The sequence below is a fragment of the Camelina sativa genome, chromosome 17 (assembly GCF_000633955.1).
Source record: "Camelina sativa cultivar DH55 chromosome 17, Cs, whole genome shotgun sequence".
In the NCBI taxonomy this organism is placed as follows: Eukaryota; Viridiplantae; Streptophyta; class Magnoliopsida; order Brassicales; family Brassicaceae; genus Camelina; species Camelina sativa.
Window position 1 is genome coordinate 10185482 of NC_025701.1, and position 21533 is coordinate 10207014.

The 21533-nt window shown below is 37.0% G+C and overlaps 5 protein-coding genes, 1 non-coding gene and 1 pseudogene across 6 annotated transcripts; 4 read left to right on the plus strand and 3 right to left on the minus strand.

Moving 5' to 3' along the window:
- Positions 101-2866, plus strand: LOC104756516 (protein disulfide isomerase-like 1-1). Its single transcript, XM_019239440.1, has 8 exons — positions 101-446; positions 936-1232; positions 1315-1548; positions 1647-1772; positions 1883-2020; positions 2109-2346; positions 2460-2572; positions 2657-2866. Exons 1-8 carry the CDS (start codon positions 246-248, stop codon positions 2864-2866), a joined length of 1557 nt encoding a protein of 518 aa, XP_019094985.1. The 5' UTR covers positions 101-245.
- Positions 5542-8022, plus strand: LOC104756518 (F-box protein 7). The gene is made up of 10 exons (XM_010479124.2): positions 5542-5690; positions 6009-6092; positions 6208-6320; positions 6424-6637; positions 6786-6859; positions 6969-7022; positions 7112-7222; positions 7313-7371; positions 7496-7706; positions 7801-8022. Exons 1-10 carry the CDS (start codon positions 5681-5683, stop codon positions 7858-7860), a joined length of 990 nt encoding a protein of 329 aa, XP_010477426.1. The 5' UTR covers positions 5542-5680; the 3' UTR covers positions 7861-8022.
- LOC104756517 (acetyltransferase At1g77540-like) lies at positions 7906-8615 on the minus strand. Its single transcript, XM_010479123.2, has 2 exons — positions 8297-8615; positions 7906-8201 (listed from the first exon to the last, which is right to left on the minus strand). Exons 1-2 carry the CDS (start codon positions 8552-8554, stop codon positions 8121-8123), a joined length of 339 nt encoding a protein of 112 aa, XP_010477425.1. The 5' UTR covers positions 8555-8615; the 3' UTR covers positions 7906-8120.
- LOC104756519 (BTB/POZ domain-containing protein At1g21780) lies at positions 8751-10305 on the plus strand. Its single transcript, XM_010479125.1, has 4 exons — positions 8751-8913; positions 9014-9159; positions 9342-9457; positions 9559-10305. The coding sequence occupies exons 1-4, from the start codon at positions 8801-8803 to the stop codon at positions 10162-10164; spliced, it is 981 nt and encodes a 326-aa protein (XP_010477427.1). The 5' UTR covers positions 8751-8800; the 3' UTR covers positions 10165-10305.
- LOC104756521 lies at positions 10512-11997 on the plus strand (annotated as a pseudogene).
- On the minus strand, positions 12241-12312 carry TRNAQ-UUG. The gene has a single exon. It is a non-coding gene; the product is annotated as a tRNA-Gln (tRNA).
- Positions 12462-15478, minus strand: LOC104756522 (filament-like plant protein 2). The gene is made up of 4 exons (XM_010479126.2): positions 15336-15478; positions 14804-14919; positions 13088-14715; positions 12462-13010 (listed from the first exon to the last, which is right to left on the minus strand). Exons 2-4 carry the CDS (start codon positions 14862-14864, stop codon positions 12621-12623), a joined length of 2079 nt encoding a protein of 692 aa, XP_010477428.1. The 5' UTR covers positions 14865-14919; positions 15336-15478; the 3' UTR covers positions 12462-12620.

Below are 21533 nucleotides of genomic sequence, written 5' to 3' on the forward strand. Positions count from 1 at the left end.
TTTGACTTTTCTAATTTTATTAAACTTTTTGGTTTAGTATGTCGACTTCTCTCTGTCGTGAAAAATCGTTCTATCTTATATGAGTTTACTAAGACTATACATGTCGTTGGGTCTTTATTTTCTTAGCTGCAAATATTATTGTGAAAGTCGTCGAATCTTGGCGCAATATATAATGTATATCTTCTAGAGCTTTCATTCAAAGCTTACCAAAGCTTAATTAACATTGTTAGCGAGAGATAGCGATAATGGCCATTACGGGATACGTCTTGTTTTGGATCCTTTTATTGTCATTCGCTTCATCTATTAAAAGCGAACATACGGAGACGAAGGAGTTAGTGTTGACATTGAATCACAGTAACTACGACGAAATTATCAACAAGCACAATTTTATTGTTGTCAACTTCTACACCTCATGGTATATATATTGTGATAGCTTTAACATTTCTGTCATTTGATCTTGATCTCCGTCATTTGGTAATCCGTATTTTGTTTATCTTCAGGGGTCCGAAATCCATCAAGTTTTCTCCTGAGGTAATATATGGCTTTTCAATCACTTTAGTAATAGAATTTACATTTTGTGAGAAACTCTTTCAATATCCTCTCATTGATCAATTTAGTGTTAATATGTTTGATATAGTTAAGCCATATATATGTAATTAACCTTCATTATATATCTCTCATTCTCTCTTTCTTTATTAGTCTTTTAGTTGAGAGACGACCCATTGAAACATTCCTAATGGATGCTATAATAGCATCTTCATATTATTTACAAAAGTCAAATGTGTTTTAGTCAAATTTATAAATGAAATGCATGAGAGGAGTGGACACCATTTTCTAACTGTAATGTCTTTCCAAGATTTTTTAGAAACTTTTGATGATCACTTGCTATAGTTATTTGTCTAGTTCACAAGGCCGTGATATTTTTTGTTTTACAGTACGAGGAAGTTGCGTCAGAGCTGAGCAGTCACGTCCCTCCGGTGGTTTTTGCCAAGATTGATGCAAGCGAGGAAGCAAACAGAGAATTCGTAACCACCGATGTTGGGATTGCTCGTTTCCCATCAATCTTGATTTTCAGATACCGAGGAAAACTTCATGAATGGTACCTTGGACCTAAAAAAGCTGACGACATTGCATTTTTCTTAAAGAGACTAAGTAAGGAACCTCTTCCTTCATTACATATAAAATCAGCTGATGATGTTGCTGAGTTTGTTGGGGACAAGAAGGTTTTTGTGGTAAGTGAGAATATACATATTCCTTTTAATTATCTGTCTATGTTCCATAATCTAATCATGTATTATACTTTTGCTGTTTTAGGTTGGGATTTTCCCTAAATTACCTGGCTCCGAGTTTGATTCTTTCTTGGCCGCTGCATATAAATTTCGTGCTGACTATGATTCCGCAACCGCGGAAGACAAAATTAAATTGCACTTTAACTATACTTTCGCACATACCTTGGATGCCAAACTTCTTCCTAGCGGAGAGCCAACTGTGACCGGACCTTTAGTTAGGATATTCAAACCCTTTGATGAATTGGTTGTTGATTCCAAGGTACAAGAGAAAGCCTTTTTCACTTTGCATATTACATGGACGAGTGAGTGGTCATGTTTCCGAATGTTTGTTTAATTTACTCTCGTGCATGCATTCAGGATTTCGAATCGGAAGCTCTGGAGAAATTTGTCAAAGAATCTAGCTTTCCACTTGTCACCGTCTTCGACAAAGATCCAAACAACACCCCATATGTTATCAGATTCTTTTACAGCCCTTATACTAAGGTAGCTCATCTCACGCTTGCATGGCTATGAAAGATCTTAAAACCGTTACGTACGTTGTCACCTAAAAGTTATTATGTTTTTGCATGGTGGTATAGAGCCTGACTGGAAAGGTGATGTTGTACATTAATCTCACTGGAGAAGCAGCCGAGTCTTTTAAATGCAAGTACCGTGAAGTTGCTACATCCAACAAGGGACAAGGTCTTCGCTTCCTTCTAGGTGGTGTCAATGACAGTCAAGGTACATTGAAGGTATGTCTTCCTCGTCTACCTCCAGGTTAGTATTGGTTAATTACAAAAATGCTGAACAAATTTTCTCTTTTTTGAACACCATTAACAGAATTATGGACACAAAGAGAGCCATATTCCTCTTATCATCATCGAGACCGCTAGCGGCAAGAATTACCTGAAAGCAAATGTGGAGATTGACCAGATTGAATCATGGGTTAAGGACTTCAAAGAGGGAAAACTTGCACCCTACGTAAAATCTCAACCTATCCCAACCGAGAACAACGACCTAGTGAAGGTTGTTGTTTCTAATAGTTTTGACGACATGGTCTTCAAATCTGTAAAGAACGGTGAGTTGCACATACTTACATTACGTTATTAAGTAAAAACAAAAAAATCTGTTTACTGATACAAAAAGCTTATAATTCAGTTTTTTTTTAACTCCTTCTCATTTGAAATGCAGTTATGCTTATATTCTATGTTCCATGGTCTAAGTTTTACCAAAAGCTTGTTCCAATGTTTGACGAGATCGCTGTGTCGTACCAAAACGACCCAAGTGTAGTCATAGCTAAGATAGTAAGTCCTTTATCTTTCTTTACATTTGATGAGTGTATATGTTCTTGGTCCTCTGCGGTGTATTTTACTCTTTCATGTGTCCAGGACCTTTCCACAAACGACATCCCACGTGATACCTTCGATGTGAAGGGCGTTCCAACCATTTACTTCATATCAGCGAGTGGAAACATCGTGGTTTACCATGGGGACGGGACAAAGGAAGATTTCATAAGCTTCATCCACAAGAACAAGGACACAGTTGGGAAGGCTGATAAGAAGGAAAAGACAACTAAGGAAGCCAAGGACGAGCTCTGAAAAGAGCAGTGCGTGCGTTATGTCTGTCTCATGTTTTTTTAAAAAAATACAGTAATTTACTGAACTATCACGTGATAAAAACTCAGATTACTGTGTAGCGCATTTCATGTTAAGTTAATTTCTTCCTTTCAATCTGCAAATTTTTTCTTTTACTTTTAAAGGTTTTATGTCCTAGGCCAGTCCGCTTTGGGATGTAATGTACGATTTAAGTCCAGTGTTTCAGTCTTTAAAATATTATTGGCATTTTACATAATAATAATAATAATAACAATAAGAAAGGGGTATTAGATAAAGAAGGCTTTGAAATTCTATTATAATTGAGAAGTACATTTATAAAATTTTAATGTACATTTTTAAAATTAACATTAAAAGTATAAGAAAATACATTGAAATGTCATTAGAAATAGTATAAAAAATGATAAGATCATTAAGGGTAATTAAGATAATTTAACTAGGCTAGGCAAAAATTAGTCATGGAGAAGTCTAAAGCTGGAATCGTCAAATACTAAGGTCTCCATAGCGTCCCGTGGTAAACTACTCAAGATGAGAAGCGCCGATTTCTTCTGCACCTTTGTTGAATCAGCGGACAACAATCCCACAACGAACGACCAAAACTCCGACCACTTATCTTGCGGCAGATGTACGGATACAAGCGCCAACACTATAAAACCGATCTTGTAGCAGATAGATTCTTCCTTCTCCACAGTAAGACGTTGCAAAAGTAGCGGTTTCAGGACTGATTCGGTGTTGGGTTGGAAACGCAGCGACCCCTCCCCAGTACGAAGGTTCTCGAGGAGGTAGGCGGCCCCGACGCGCATCTTCTTGTCACGCGTGGCTAGAAGACGGGAGACCTTCAAGGCTACAATATCGGAAAATAATATAACAAAATATAATTATATAATTTTAAATGAGTTTAGTTCTTATGGAATAAATTGATTATTTAATAGTTTATATTATATAAATATTTTTTTAAATAAGTATCTTTCAAAATTTGTACAAAAATTCTAAAAAAATTTCTTCAGTTATGGTTTTCTATTTTTCTTAGTCCCTTCAATAATTTTTCCACTGTTCAAAAAATGCAAAAAAACTTACCTATTATTTATTATATTATTTAGATTCATTATGAAAATAAATATTATTTGAGATGATTAATCGAAAACTAAATACGCTTTCCCGAGATGATTGATGAATATGGAAAATGACTCAATTATACCGCTATTAGTGAGACCAAAACCTAACTTATATATATATATTTACAATCCACAATAATTTGGTTAATTAATATAAACATATTATATATATATATATGTTAATTAACTATATGCTGATAAATGGTATATAATTAGAATAATATTAATAAGTGAATAGAAATTGAAAAATAGTTACATAACAATTTCATGTGAATTATTTATCTTAAAATGAATAAAAAATAAAAGCAAAATAGAAAATACGCGTCATATCTTAATGATGACAAGTAGAATTGAAAATAAAACTACATCTTGATGTTCATAATGTAAGAATAATATATATGTAGTACTAATGTCCCCAAAATAAATTAAGAACAATTTAGATGATAAAAAAGTTAAATATTTCATCACATTTTAAAACAAAAATATCACTCATATATATATATATATATATATATATATATATATCATACACACATGTTGAACTTCTCATAAGCATAATAGCATAAATATGCTACACACATGTTGAACTCTTACATAAAGTATATAAGAATAAAAAAAATGCAATAATTAGATATTAATATCTTTTATTATTTATTCTATTTTTAATGTTGTAAATACTATGGAGGTGGAAAAAATAACATAAACACAAATAAATAATTACAATTAATTAAAATTTAGTGCCTTAAAATATAGATATAATTATAAATATAAGAGTTACCAAATATTTGATAGAATATGTAAGTTAATAAAATATGTGAAAAATTCAGAAAAATAAATTTTATTGTGAATTAAGAACTGATTTTGTGGTTTGAATATAAAAATTTGAAATTATTATAACTATAAATATATGACAGGAACTTCAAGCTAATCAATTGTAATTTTAAATATACATTTTGTTCTCTCTTAAAATAAAATATGTATTCAACTATTTCTCTAAAAATTATAAATCCTATATATTAGTATATGTGTTGGTTTATTATAATTAGAGTGAAATTACAAAAAAAAAAATCATATTATGTAAATTATTTCTATTAAAGTGAAGAAATAAAACAGAAAAATATTATTGGAAATTATGGTTAAAAAATAGAAGAAAAATTGAACATCTTATAATATATTATTTTGATTCAAATTGTTTTTTATTACAGATGTCAACTATTTAGGTGACAATGTCAAGTTCTAGAAGAAAGTTGAGATGATGAATCAACTTTGATGTAGTGCATTTTGTCTTAAATTAATTTCAGTTTTTGCAAGTTTTTATTTTTATTTTAAAAGTTTTAGAATACAAAAATTAATTAATCAAAAGATTAATGATTGTCACAATTTTTTTGACCTCTGCCTAAACTAATTAGGAGGAACTAACGATCTAATTTTATAAGATGAAACGGTCAAAACTAAACCACTTGGTTAACGAGATATTGAAACCGACCTTGGAACTGATCTGAACTCAGTTATGTCGGTTTTGTTGGAATAACGTGAACCTCCAGAAAAACAAATAAATTAATTAATTAAAAAAGACAGAGAGAGAGAGAGTCTGGTTCTATCGTCTTATTGTTTTCCCGGTAACAGGGAACGCGCACGGGCGGCTACGAACTCGCCGGATTTTTCAAATCGTCCAGCAGTTTTCATGACTTCAGGTATTCCGATTTTTTTTTGGTAATTTTGACGAATTTTTCATCGGATCTATATATGACATCAAGAACAGATAAATATAAATTTTGATATAAATTTTCAGTTTTTTTCTTTTCTGTTTTGTGGGTCTGATTGAGTTTTCTCTTTATTTTGCTTACAAATTCTTATCTCGTATGGGATCATAGATTGATCTGGTAGGTCTCGTGAATGTGCTCTATCACAAAAATTGAGAAATCATATAGAAGTTGTGGCTAATTTTACTGATTCTTTTGTTTAACTTGTTTTGATTGGTGCTTGTTGTCTTTTCTTCATTCTCGTCACAGATGCTCTCACTATACCATCTGAGCTCGAATCTGCGTTGCGGCTCAGGACTGTCCAATACTTTATCACTAAGAGGCCTTGGCTTGGTACATCTTAATCTAAATCATTCTAGTCTCTACTGTGTTTTCATCTTTTATCACAAATTGGGTGGTTTACGTTTTTGAGATGAGTAGTTTACATAATCTTTGTCCCATGTTGTAGATCTCTATGGAGTCCATGTGAGGCCTGTGGCACCATGCGGTAGTACAAGCAGTATACCCCATTATGATCCAGCTTTGATTCATCGTTGCTTGCCTGATGAGCTTCTTTTCGAGGTTTTGATCTTCCCTTTCTTCTTGTTTTGCCTCGTTATACTAAAACAAACATTGTTTCTTATGTACTATAAGTTTACTCATGGATATGATGTTACTTCCGTAGGTGTTTGCTCGGATGATGCCTTATGACTTAGGTAGAGCAGCTTGTGTATGCCGAAAGTGGAGGTACACTGTTCGAAACCCTGTCTTCTGGCGTAATGCTTGCTTGAAAGCTTGGCAGACTACTGGTGTTATCGAAAACTATACGATCTTGCAGTCTAAATATGATGGATCTTGGAAGAAAATGTGGCTTCTTAGATCCAGAGTTCGTACTGATGGTAAATCTTTCTTGCTTTCATCCATCCCCTTCCTTCATGAGTTTCTACCACCTACTTATTGTTGTCTTTTGTATTCTTGTCTTGTTATACTGTATAAACTAACATGATGTCTTGTTTATTTCTTTCAAACTTTGTGTCTTCTTCTCAGGTCTTTATGTGAGTAGGAATACTTACATTCGAGCTGGGATTGCTGAGTGGAAGATTACTAATCCAGTTTATATAGTAAAGTCTTTGTCTTTTTTTTCACAGTCTTGCTCTCTTTTCTTCATCTGTCCCATACAGACACATTTATTGAGTGGCCTCTTCTTCATTTTGGAAATTTTTGTTGCAGGTTTGTTACTACCGCTACATAAGATTCTACCCATCTGGCAGATTTCTTTACAAGGTTTGCACACTTTTAATCTAACTAGGTATCAATGTGAGTCGCTGGCTCTGATAATTCTCAAATTGGTTATATTTTGTTATATTCTCCAGAACTCATCGCAGAAATTGAAGGATGTTGCCAAATACATGAACTTTAAGGCTTCTTCTAAATCCGACAATCTTTACAGAGGCACCTATACATTGTCAATGACAGATGATAAGGTTAGCTGCCTCTAACTGCTTTATTGGCTAGAGATCATCAACAACATTACATCTTCATTATCCTGAAAACATACTCTTTTTTTTTTGCAGATTGAAGCAGCTGTTCTGTACCCAGGGACAACCCCTACCGTCTTAAGGATCCGTTTAAGGTATTTCAATCCCTCAAAACATGTTGCCTATCTGTTAAGTACTTATAGGGAATCTAACTGAGTAGCTCGTAGTCATTCTGATCATCATGGTATGTGGGTTTGTTATTTTTGTGGGTGTGGTTAGGTTAAGAGGAACAGCGATTGGAGCGAATAACCGGATGGATTTGCTGTCACTTGTGACAAGTGGAGTGAACGATGACGAAGTAAGCAACACAGAAGAAGACATTCTTGGTCTAGTTGAAGGTTGGGAAGACGATGAAACTCACAACCCGGATATACCTGCTGTCTCACACAAGAGGGGTATGACTCCATTCGTCTTCGTTCCTTTCGAAGAGGCAAGTAAAACCTTAACAATCATGCTTTATTGTTCCCTTTGTTCATTTGGTTTACAATTGATTTTGACCTGATTCTGTTTCTTGATGATGTTAGGTTGATCAATCTGTTTTGAACTTGCCACCGGAGAAAATGGATTACTTTGTCACCGGCTAAGAAAGGGGAGACACAAGAACAACGTTTCTGTACAAATATGTAATATAGAATAATGCTTTTGTCACGTTTTATTTTTATAATGTTGACAACATTAGTGTTTTGTTGCTGTCGAATTGTGAAAAATACAATACATATTGGGATTTTTTGTTGTTACAGAGACATGAAATAAGCTTTATAATAATGTAACCTGAAGTGTTTTAAGTTTTATTACACCAAAGACTTTTTAAGTAGAAGAAGCAAAGACTTGATGAGAATTGAGATCAGATGCTAGACTTGATGGTCTTGGAATCCTCTGAGTGAACCAGATGCTGCCACGATGGGTTTCGAGGAAGAAACGTATCCTGCAAAAAAAAACACGAGACATTTCATAAAAAAACAGTACAAGAATCTAAATATCATCACACAGTTTTGAGGAAGAAGAAGAGATGTAGTATACGGAAACGTAGGAGCAAGTGGGGATGATGGAGAAAGAGTGTTCGGAGGCGTGTTCGAAGGCGGCGACGCAGAGATACGAAGCCAAACCTAATCCTGCTTTTGACGGCGGTACAAAGGTTCGAACCAGATCCATGATGACTTTACTACCTTCGTTCTTCATCTTGTATTCTATGAAAGCTTCGTGATCCTCTGTCTCGAATCTGTGTCTCCCTTCGTTCCACACGATCTTCGGTTTCTCCTTCGCCGTCCCCGTCGCCATTTTATCTGATCACTCTCTCTCCAACTCGTTTCGTCGTCTCTTTTCCAATTTCTAAATGGTTACTAAACTAAACCGGAGCGAACCGTTTTGAAGAATTTTAAAACGAAACATCTTCGTACACGTGGCAAGCGATGGAGGCACCTGAGTGTGTGTAGTTGTTGCCTTTGCTTCGTCGTGTTATTTTGGCGTGAAGTAAAAGAGTTGAGAGAGAAAGGAAGTCAAAACTTAGAGAGAGAGAGAGAGTGGATGGGGGACACGAAGGTGGAGACAATCTCGAGGTTAGCTCAATGGCGGATTGAGAATTTTGGACCTTGCTCTTTCAAAAAATCAGATCCTTTCAAAGTTGGGATTTGGAATTGGTAATTCTTTCTACTTTTGGGGTTTTTTTTTTTTTACATTTGGGGAATTTTTTCTCGGATTGATTTTTTTTTTGAATTTGTGTGTTTGAATGTAATGAAGGCATCTGTCAATAGAGAGGAATCGTTATTTATCAGTGAGGCTATTCCCAGAACTGTCTAGAGTATCTAAGGAGCAACCTCCTGTTGCCAAATTTGTTCTTCGTGTCTCCAACGTTGGTCCTAATCGTAGATTCTACATCTCTCCTGGTATGTGTATGTGTTGGTTTCTCAATTTGACTTTACTGGATTTGAAAATTTTGAAATTATAGGTTGAATTAGGGATTTCAGAAAATATTGAAGTAAGCTTTATTTAATTTATATTGGAATGAGATGGAACTATGGGAATATGGTTTAGAACTGAAATCTAGATACTCTGTATTGTGGTGCAGTTTATGAAAAACTGCTGCGTACAACTGATGATTGTGTGTGGCATGTGGATTCCAGTTTCCACGGTCGATTCACCATTGATGTCGAGTTTCTTGATCTCAAAATCTTCCCTTTGAATGTCAGTTTTTCACCTTATTTCTTCTCTTTCATAATGATGATTCTGTTATAGCTTTCTCTTGTATTTTATGGTTGATCAATTTAAATCAAATATAAATCCAGGGTGGTGAAGCTTCACCTGTTTGGCCAACCGATGCAACAATGCAATCAATCTCAACACAAACCACTCTCAAATGTTTATCCCGGATGCTAGAGGAAAGCATCCTAACCGATGTAACCATCCACACAGCCGACGGAACGCTCTCTGCTCACAAAGCCATCCTCTCGGCAAGCTCAACGGTATTCAAAAGCATGTTCCACCACGACCTCAAGGAAAAAGAATCATCCACAATCCACATCGACGACATGTCAAGAGAATCTTGCATGGCTCTCTTAAGTTACCTCTACGGTAACATAACCCAAGAAGACTTCTGGAAACACCGGCTCGCCCTCCTCGGTGCTGCAAACAAATACGACATAACGGATTTGAAAGCGTCCTGCGAGGAAAGCTTAATGGAAGATATAAACTCGGGTAATGTGCTCGAGAGGCTACAAGAAGCATGGCTTTATCAGCTGGAGAAACTGAAGAAAGGGTGTCTGATGTACTTGTTTGATTTCGGAAAGATTTATGATGTCAGAGAAGAAATCAGCAGTTTCTTCAGGCAAGCTGATCGAGAACTGATGCTTGAGATGTTTCAAGAGGTTTTATCAGTTTGGAAACCGGTTTAATTTTGTTTATAGTCTTTGTGTTCCCCTTTGTGTGTGTGTAAAACAACTACTAACAAGACAATTCTTGATTTTGTTGTACTGTCTACTACATGTATATAGTAGTCATGATTATATATGGAGTGGTTTGCCGATCTTTCCGAATCATGATTATATATGGGCTGATTTATTCTCAAAATGGGCCGTAACTAGGCCTCATAAGATCGTCGACATTCGAAACGTCGGCATTGACATTGTTATTAATTAGATGACACAGCCATCAAGAAGGAACAAGTACCGAAGGACACGTGTCCGTTGCGTCCCAAAGAGGCTACTACGTTAAAGGCATTTATATAAAGTCTCTTCCGCCAAAATTGGAAATGGATATCATCGGAGGTTTCAGCTGAGAATTCAATTTAGGGTTGAGCTTTGCCGGATTTATTAAGGAATCTACGGGGCGGAGAGAGAGAGAGAGAGAGAGGGGTTTTCGATGGCCAGGAACGGGATTGGGAGCACGGGAGGAGGGAAGAAGAATGGAGGAGCAGGGCAGTTCTTTCTAGCGACGTTGCTTCTATGGCTAGTCTCCGTCGTGTTTGAGATTGTTTTCAATCTCCGGACGGAGCTTCTATGGGTGATATGTGGTGGATGTTTCTTTCAATTGATGAATTGGGTGGTTCGTTTGTGGATTTCTCGTGACCCTCTCTTTGTTAACACCTCTGTCTCGCTTTTGCACTCTATCGTTACCTCCGCATCAGGTCCCCCCCTTCCGTCTCTTTCTCTCTGTTTATGCGTAGTTTTGGGGTTCACATTTTGTCGTTGTTATTGGGTTCAATTACGTTCTCCATTTTGCTTTGTTGCTCTCTGTGTTTGCTGCCCTTGCACTGCATTAGTTGTTCTTATGGTTGCTTGATCAGTACGGCTCAATCAATGCTTAGCCAAAGGGTTAGACGAGATGTTCGATCATTCTGAGTTGGTTGGTGGTACTTGGAAATGGGCATATCCAGCTTTGTGTTTCTCATGCGGCTACTTTGCGTATGACCAGTGGGATATGCTTCAGTACCGGTTGTACAGTGGCTTAATACCTTCCATTCTAATTCACCATCTCGTCCTCCTTGTCTGCTTCACATTGGCTCTGTACCGAAATGTAACCATCAACTACCTGATTCTTACTCTCATTTGTGAGGTACGTTTCCACTTTTTTCTTCCTCGGAGATTTTTCTGACTGTTTCGTTTGCGGACCATGCTAACATGAGTTTAGCTCTAGTTTCATATATATAGTAATTTAGTTGGAGATAGACTACAATTTTAACTTCACAACATGTACTTATGTGAACCAAAGTGACCTTTGTTATTTCAATGTGTAAGCAGATGCATTCGATCTTTCTGCACGTGAGGAAGCTAAGGAGAATGGCGGGAATCCGAGACAGTAACACCGCATTGGTGAAACTGGAGTGGGTACTAAACTGGACAACTTTTGTGTTTGCAAGGTGCATTCCTCACATTCTCATCACTGTCAAGCTCATCAAAGACGCACACAAGTTTGAGAGAGGCGTGGAGTTACCGCTAGCTCTGTCTGGTATGGCGGGAATGAACATCCTCAATGTTGGGCTAGGATTGGATCTGTTTCATGCTTTTAGAAGAGAGAGAAGTACCAAGAGAAATCAAGAGAACATCAATCATCACAACCATGGAGAATAGTAGCCAATTTAGACGCTCTCAGTTGCAGAGTATATGGTTTGTTGTGTAACTACTACTCCACTCATCTGTTGTTTATGTATCTGAGGTGCTGATGTACTAAAGGAAAAAAAAAACGTATTTGTAAATGTTATTTATTGATGATTACAATTAGGCTTGGCATTTGCTTTTTCAAACTAGACTTTTATATTTTTTTAAGAAATTATGTTCATTTGGATTTGGTATAGGTTAATGTCTATATATATTATATATTTATTATATAAAATAAATATTTATGAGTTTTTGGTTTATTCTGTTACATTTGAGCTCAAAGTGGTTTAGTTTGAGCTGATGAATATTGGTTTGGTTCAGTTTTGCCATCTCCTAATTACAATGTTGGGGGAAAAAAAGATGCAAAAGCAAGAGAGGTCCTACCGGGAGTCGAACCCAGGTCGCTGGATTCAAAGTCCAGAGTGCTAACCACTACACCATAGAACCTTAGATGACTGTGTGTTGCATGTACCATTTTAGAATATAATCGAAAAGGTCGTTTTTCGACACAACCAATGCAGTCTTCGTTGCCTTTTATCTATTGAGCAACCATAATGCATCATATTAGACCATCACATTGGTGAGCCTGGAAAAACAAAGATAAACCTCACAAGACATATAAGATTAAGAAAGATACATTTTGTAGCAGAAGAAACAAGGATGATCCTTTTTGGTAATAACAAGTCAGAATCTGAAAACTATGGTAAGAATCCGATTAAACAATCAGATTGACTGCAAGAACCTATTTGCTTCTCCTAACTCCCCAAATGTATTGCATTTCTACTTCTGGTGAAAACCGTGGCAAATCCAGTACGATTCCTCTCAGAACTCCCTCGGTTTGATGACATAATTAATGACACTGTTGTTGAATCAGAAGAAGATGCACATGGAGGAGGTGAGATAGTGTTATTGCAGTTCTTGATTGCAAGATACTCAAGTGGTCTTCTATTGATTGTTTTGATGCACTCAGGAGGATCTTTTGATAAAAATGCTTCCTTCTTGTGAACAGACCTTGCAGAATCTGGAATGTTAGCTATATCGATCAAGAAATCTTCAAGTGTTGCAAGAGACTGTAACTTTTTCCCCAGTGATGCTATTGTTTTCTGACAATCTTCAAATTTTCCTGCAGCTGTTTCTATGTCTTCCTGCAATAGAACATAATCAACTTTAGTGAAACAAGAATTGAGAACAAGGGGTGATCAGTAAAAATACAAAACTGAACCTGTTTGATCTTTGGTTCTACTTTTTCTCTCCTGATCATTGTCTTCTCTTCTATCTCTCTTCTAAGCTTCTCTTCATATTTCTCACACTTTTCCTTTAGCTCCCTAGAGACAATCCTCTCCTTTCTCACCTCTGCTTCCATTTGGATGACCTGAGTTTCAGCTTGTGTTTTGGTATCATTAGCTAGTTTCAGCTCCCTTTTGATCTCTTCTAACTTCATCTCAACTTCTTGAAAACAAACTCTAGATTCTTGATATTGATCTTTGATTACTTCAAACGATATCTTTAGCTCAGCTTTCTCAGCTTCCATCTTCTCCAATTTATCTTCCAACTCAATTTTGTCACCAACAACAGCTTCGAACTCTAACCTCAGTCTCTTCTCCGCTTCTCTACAACATTTAACTTCACTTTCAAGCTCATCCTTTTCTTCTTGTAGCTTCTCCATTTTCATCTCAAGTTCTTGAAAACAAACTCCAGATTCTTGATACTTATCTCTGATATCGTCATACGATGTCTTAAGCTCAGCTTTCTGAGCTTCCATCTTCTTTATTCTATCTTCCAACTCCATTTTGTCACCAACAACATCTTTGAGCTCTAAGCTCAAACTCTTCTCTGCTTCTCTACAACATTTAACTTCATTGTCAAGCTCATCCTTTTGTGCTTGCAGCTTCTCCAACTTCATCTCAACTTCTTGAAAACAAAATCTTGATTCTTGATATTTATCATTGATTACATCATATGATATCTTTAGTTCAGCTTTCTCAGCTTCCATCTTCTTTAACATATCTTCCAACTCCATTTTATCACCAACAACAGCTTCAAGCTCTAATCTCAATCTCTTCTCCGCTTCTCTACCACAGTTAACTTCGCATTCAAGCTCATCCTTTTCTGCTTTTAGCTTCTCCAACTTCTCAACTAAGTTCAGTTCATACTCAGTCTTACAGTTTTTAGCCTGTGTCTCTGGCAGAGCCACAAGACGTTCTATCTCAAGGAAATCATCCATGAGATCAACTTCAGTGGATAAAGTAGTTCCATGAAGACTTCTATCACCACTTTTGAATTGATATAATTCCGAAATCAATGCTGATGATGCCCATGAATCTGAGCAACTCCCCTCGAGTTTCTCCCTTCCTCCATCTGAATGACTATCTGAAGACTGATTAGATGATAGTGATGATAATGATGATTTAGCCAAACTCCTAAGCTTCCTGCACTCAGCTTCGAGTTTCGCCACCTTCTTTATGCTACCTAAATGCTGCTTACTAGCAGTTTCAGCTGCTTGAGTGCTCAAGTCCCTCTCAACCATCACAATCTCAAGCTCTTCGCGCTGTGCAAGAAACTCTCGTCTCAACACCATGTATTCAGATTTAGCAGCTTCTGCTTCCTTGTTTATCTCAAGAACTCGTCTCTCTAGACCGGTGTTAGCAGATTGCAACTCCTTGCTACGTCTAGTCACAGCTTCTTGAATTTTATCCTCTTGCTCATCTCTAAATTGCCTTAGTTGTCTAACACATTCCTTGAGAGCCCCATCAAGATGAGTTACCCTATCTTCCAACACATTGTTCTTACTAGCCGCGTCCTCCAGCTTTTGCTTCAGCTCAACCACTTCATTCTCAGCTCTTTCCCACCCTTAAAATACCAACAAGAGAAAATGTTCTCACTAGAAAATTAAAAAAATTGCAGAAGCAGGATGAAGAAAAAGGTAAGACTAATTTACCAGCAAGAGCATCTTCTGCAACATTGGCATGTTGTTTCACAAGCTCATCTTTAGAATCCATTGCTGGTTCCAAGATCAAAGTAGTATACTAATCATCACATCACAAACTCAAGGATCTGAAAAGAAACAAATTGAATTCCTCAAAACACTATAACCAGAACAGGGCCTTTCCTCTACGAAATCAAAAGTAAATCTCATGGGAAACGATATTGAATTTGGACATATGCATCCAAACACACAATAAAACAAAACCCAACAGTCTTATGGGAACATAAGAAAACAAAACACGTAACTTGGCTTATTAGTTTCACAGATTTTGCTTTCAAGCCACACTTTGACAACAATCTTAAGTACTAGCTGGACTGGACCACAAAAAACACTCATGTAGAACACCTGGTAATGAATTTAACAATCACTTCAATAACACTTCATTGAAAAGTACTAATAACATCTTTGTGTTTCTCATATGTAATAACATTTTGTTACAAAAAAAACAAAAAAAAGAAAGACTTGAGGAGAAAACAAGATTTACCAGACTAGAAACAGGTCACAGATGCAATGAAGTGTGTACCCCTTTACAGTGCTTATATGATTCGTCTCCAAAATCAAGAATATATAACATGGCGAAAAAAGAAAAAAAAGAGAAGTTCTTTCTTTTTTTGTGGTTGTTAATTCTTTACACTTTTGAAATGTATTTTCCTTTTTTTTTTTTTCAAATTTTCAAAAGAAGAAGAGAGGGAGAATAATACAGTATGATGAGATTGTGTATATCTCTAACCTTTTTCTTCAGCATTTAATGAAATTATGAAAAGTTACATAGTAGTGGGCTGTAATAAGACATTTCTCCAAGCCCGTTAGTTTTGAAACCCAATAATACATTGAACATTTTGAGCATATGTTATATTACATCTGTTTTTTTTTTTTTTTTTATTCTGAAAAATTGTTACTGAAATGAATTATACTGTGACTCAGTGACTGTGAGCAACAATATTAAAATTTAAATAATTATAATTAAAAAAGTCATATATTCTGTTAAGTTTTTATATGTAATGTAAGTAACAAAGTGATATATGTGTATAAATATTCATATTAATGTAATGGAATAAATGCATATATTGTTTAATAAAAAAAGAAAAATTGGATAACTGTTGTAGTTGAAATGGTTCCAAGTATACGTCACTTTCTGTAGTTCAAGACTTTGAAATTTGAATCCCACATGTTGTTGTCACTCATAATATCATGACCTACGTTTATAACATATAGACCATGCATTATCATTCAATATCAATTTATTATGGTCGTAAAATCTCATATTTTGTACATATATATAATATCAAAGGTTTTTAAATTTAGTCCCCATGTCGTATTATACGATTTGCATTTTCGTATTGGCTGATCTCTATGGGTGTGTCTATGCATACGCAGACCACTTGGGCTTACGTCCTGATCAAGGATCCTTGTCTTGTTCATCATATATGAAATTTTCCATTCTTTATGATAATTATATCTAAGGATTTTTGGATCAATCTAAATGGGACTATTACTATAAAAAAGAATCATTTAATTCTTCGAAATCTTTCATATATGTTAGGTTAAAAAAATATATAGGTAGGTGGTCCAGGTCCTAATTTTGAATACGATCATCTATTATAATGGTCCCGTTTTACCCTACAGCCAACGCTCTCGACAAAATGAAAAGTAAATTTACGAAATTTATGCAAAAATCATATTAAATCTTTCACTTATACATTTAATATCATAAATCCCTATGTGGTAAAGACCTGAGAATAAAGTGTCAAACGGTGTAAAATAATCATCATGATATAACCATTGTAAGATACTAGTTTCAAACACTTGCAAATTGCATCAGAATGATCTGGTTCTCATTAGCTCTAATGCAGTTTATAAAGATACAAAGAAAACTGAAACAGAACCTAAAAGATAGGACACGACGCAACTAGCTCAACTAGTTCCACTTACAACGGGAATATAGCAAAACAACTTTGAGACATTCTAACCAGAAGAATAGGTCTCTTATTGACTTAAACTTACTCAACAAACCCTCCATTGAACTAAACTCACTAAGAGTTTCAGTTCACAATACGCATCCCAAACGTCTCTCTGATCCACTGAAACGATACAAGCTTCAACGGCTTCGTCATAACGTCGGCCAACTGCTCCTCTGTGTTGCAATGAACCAGCTTAACAACACCTTCCTTGGTTAACTCTCTGAGAAAGTGATATCGAACCCTTATATGCTTAGCCTTCCCGTGAATAACTGCATTTTTGGACAACTTGATTGCAGATGTGTTATCACAGAACAGAATCATCTCACCATTTTGTTTTTGACCAATCTCTCTTAATATTCTTCTCATCCAAATAGCTTGACAAGCACACCTAGCTGCAGCAACATACTCTGCTTCAGTCGATGGCATAGTCACAATAGGCTGTTTCTTTGAGGGCCATGCTACAGCTCCTCCACTCATCAAGAAGACATAACCTGAAGTGCTTCTGCTGTCATCCTTATCCCCCGCATAATCACTATCAGTGTAGCCTATGAGTTCACTGTGACCTTCACGTCTGTACCATATCCCATAGCCCAACGTTCCTCTCAAGTACCGCATGGTTCTTTTTGTAGTGGCAAAATGCAGCTCAGTAGGATGTAACATAAAACGGCTTATAAAACTTACCACAAACATCAGATCGGGTCGTGTTGCAGTGAGATACATTAAGCTTCCCACCGTTTGCTTATACCTCGTTTAGTCGACCTTCACACCAGCTTCATCCCGACCAACCTTCTGTCCAGGAACTATTGGATTACAAACTGGATTCCAATTTTGCATACCAAATCTCTCGATCAGCTCAGCAGCATACTTTCTTTGACAGATAAAAATGCCATCAGTCTTCTAGATCACTTCAATACCAAGAAAGTATCTCATCTTTCCCAGATCAGTCATGTCAAACTCATCTTTCATGGAACGCTTGAACTCTTTCAACAGATCCTCATCATCACTAGTGAACAAAAGATCATCAACATAAATGCTCACAATCAATGTTTTACCTCCCTTTCGTTTGGTGAACAATGTTTGTTCACTAGAGCTGCTCACAAAACCCTCCTTGACAAAATAAGTTTCAATGCGACTGAACCAGGCTCTTGGTGCTTGTTTCAGTCCATAGAGAGCTTTATGCAGCTTGTAGACCATATGCTCCTTTCCTGAGACTTCATAGCCTTGAGGTTGCTCCACAAATACGTCTTCTTGCAGCTCACCATGGAGAAAAGCGGATTTGACATCTAATTGATAGATTCCCCATCCTCTTTGAGCTGCTAAAGCAATGATCATCCTCAAAGTATCCAACCGAGCCACTGGTGCAAAAACCTCTGTGTAGTCTACACCGTACTCTTGAGCATACCCTTTTACAACCAGTCGAGCTTTAAACTTATCCACCTCTCCTAGCTCATTGAGTATAGTCTTGTAGATCCACTTAACCCCAATAGCTTTAGCTCAATCAGGAAGAGAAGTCAATGACCAGGTCTGGTTTTTCTCAATGGACTGTATCTCTGCATCCATTGCTATCCTCCATTTCTGATCTTGTGCAGCTTCTTGAAAATTGGTAGGATCTGTAATCACCATGAACGCCAAGTGCTCAACTGTTGTCATGTTTGCTTCTTCTTTAGAATCTGACAACTCCTCTCCTGATGTATAATCGGCAGCCCAGACTGGTGGTTTTCTTGCTCTCCCCCCATTGTTGTATCGCTTTGAGTCGCATTTGGTGCAGGAACAGGAACAGTATGAACTCCTTCGTCCTCTGCTTCTTCTTCTTCTTCTGCAGTTTCAGTGTCTTCGTATTCCTCTTCCCACTCAAGCTCTGTATTCTGTTCACTTGAGTACCCAACATCTTCCCAATTCCACTTCTTATCCTCCTCAAATATCACATCTCTGCTGATGTAAATCTTTCTCTCCACAGGATCAAACATTTTCCAGGCCTTGGATTCACTACTAAAGCCTAACAGAACGCACTTTATGCTTTTGTCATCAAGTTTAGTTCTGTTGACATCAGACACATGAACATACCCGATACATCCAAATATTCTGAAATGCTCAACTGATGGTTTCCTGCCACTCCATGCCTCCTCCGGAGTCATGTCTTGAACAATCACCGTAGGAGATCTGTTGAGAACGTGATTCACCCATTGGACAGCATCCGGCCAAAACTCTTTTGGTACTTCCTTTTCCCAAAGAGCTGCTCTCACCATATTCATGATGGTATGATTTTTGCGTTCAGCAATGCCGTTTTGCTGCGGAGTGTAGGCTGTAGTCAATTGTCTTTTGATGCCATGCTCTCTACAGAACTCCTTGAACTCATTGGAGTTGTATTCTCCTCCTCTATCAGTTCTCAAGCACTTGATAGACAATCCAGTTTGCTTCTTCACAAACGCCTTAAATGTCTTGAATTGATTGAAAGCTTCTGACTTTTCTAACACAAAGTATATCCAAGCTTTTCTAGAAAAGTCGTCAATGAAACTTATCAAGTACCTCCTTTGGCTGTTTGATGGTGGACTGATCGGACCGCAGAGATTAGAGTGAATGAGCTGCAGTTTTTCAGTCGCTCTCCATTTGCTTTGTTTTGGAAATGGAACACGATGATGTTTTCCCTTGATGCAGGCCTCACACGTGATTTTTACATCTCCGATGATGGGTAGACCCTCCACCATTTCTTTGCTGCACAACGTGTGAAGACCCTTGTAGCCCAGATGACCAAATCTGTGGTGCCACAGCTCTGCTTTGTCTGTGATATCAACCTGCAGACACTTCACCTCTTCAGTTTTGTTACTCGTTTCTCCTAGCAGGATGAACATACGATTGGCACTCATGACAGATTCTGCAATCTTCCCTCTCGAATGATGAAATATGCTGCATGTTTTGCGTTCTCCTCCTTTGAATAGTACATCCAAACCCTTCTCTTGAAGCTGCCCAACACTCAACAAATTGTTCTTCAATTCTGGGACATAGTATACGTCGCTTATCACATAGCTTACTCCATTAAGCGTTATTTTCACCACGCCTTTCCCACACACCATTAGCTTGTGATTGTTCCCCAGTTTGACATTATGTGTGAAGTTAACATCAAGACTAGAGAACAAATTCTTTTCTCCACACATATGATTTGAGCATCCAGAATCCACAAACCAAACATCTCCTCTTCTGGTTCCTTGCAACTCGACATATGCCATAAGCAGAACTTCATCCTCTTTCTCAATTTCTGCAAATTGTGCATTGTATTTATTCCCTGTTGGACATTCATATTGGAAATGACCGAGCTTGTGGCATCTGTAACACTCGATCACAGCCTTGTTAAAGGAGCGTCCTCTGCCTCTACCTTGACCTCTGTAGGATCCTCTGCCTCTACCTCTAACATTAAGAGCTTGATCATCTTCTTCATGGATGCTCTTCTGAAACTTCTTCTTATGAACAGACAAAGAACTCTGCAGTTCATCAATCGTCATGCTCCTTGTATCCTTGGACTCTTCGATAGACACCACCACATAAGTGAACTTATCAGTTAAAGTTCGAAGTATCTTCTCAACTATCTTCGAATCTGGCATGTCTTCACCATTGCTTCTCATCTTGTTTGAAACTGACATTACTCTCCCAAAGTAATCATCAATTTTCTCATCATTCTTCATTGTGAGAACCTCAAAGTCTCTTCTCAGGGTTTGAAGAAGAGATCGCTTCACCCTTTCATTTCCTCCAAACTTTCTCTTCATTGAATCCCAAATGATCTTAGATATTTTACGATCCAAGATCTGCTCAAACACAACCCGATCGAGTGCCTGGAACAGGTAATGCTTCACTTGATGGTCCTTCATCTTGAGCTCCTCGACCTGCTTCTGCTGCGCTGCAGTCGCTTCGATTCCCTCTGGTAGCTCACTGTACCCTTCTTCTACCATACTCCACAATCCCTTAGCACGCAAGAGATTCTCCATCAGCTCACTCCAATGATCGTAATGACCATCAAAATGAGGAATTTTGGTGAGTGTTTTGTCGTCGCTCATTTTCTCTCTCTCTCTTAGATCACTTTGTTCGCAAGCTCTGATACCAAATGTAAGATACTAGTTTCAAAGACTTGCAAATTGCATCAGAATGATCTGGTTCTCATTAGCTCTAATGCGGTTTATAAAGATACAAAGAAAACTGAAACAGAACCTAAAAGATAGGACACGACGCAACTAGCTCAACTAATTCCACTTACAACGGGAATATAGCAAAACAACTTTGACACATTCTAACCAGAAGAATAGGTCTCTTATTGACTTAAACTTACTCAACAACCATGGTCAACAAAACTGTAATCGACTAATCGACTATACCACTACAGCATTACGTTTTGATGTTTCTCATGACTATCCAACTTCGTTTTAAATTGTTCCGAGAGCTACCAATAACTACACTTTGCAAGGTTTTAAAACTTGCTTTGCTGAATAAGAACTAGTTTCCTGACCAGAAAAAAAGAACAAGCAATTACTACACGCTTTCAGCTAACCTGTTCGACATAGGGCACGAAAAAAAAGTGGACAAAAGTCACAAAACAAACAAATGTCTACTCGTCCTTTTATTAACCTAAAAATTAGGTTTTCCTTCGCATCAGTCTTACCACATTGATAAATTCTTATATAATTTTCCTTGGAGTAGTCACATTGCTTTCCTACTTTTGATTGAACTTAGCCAAA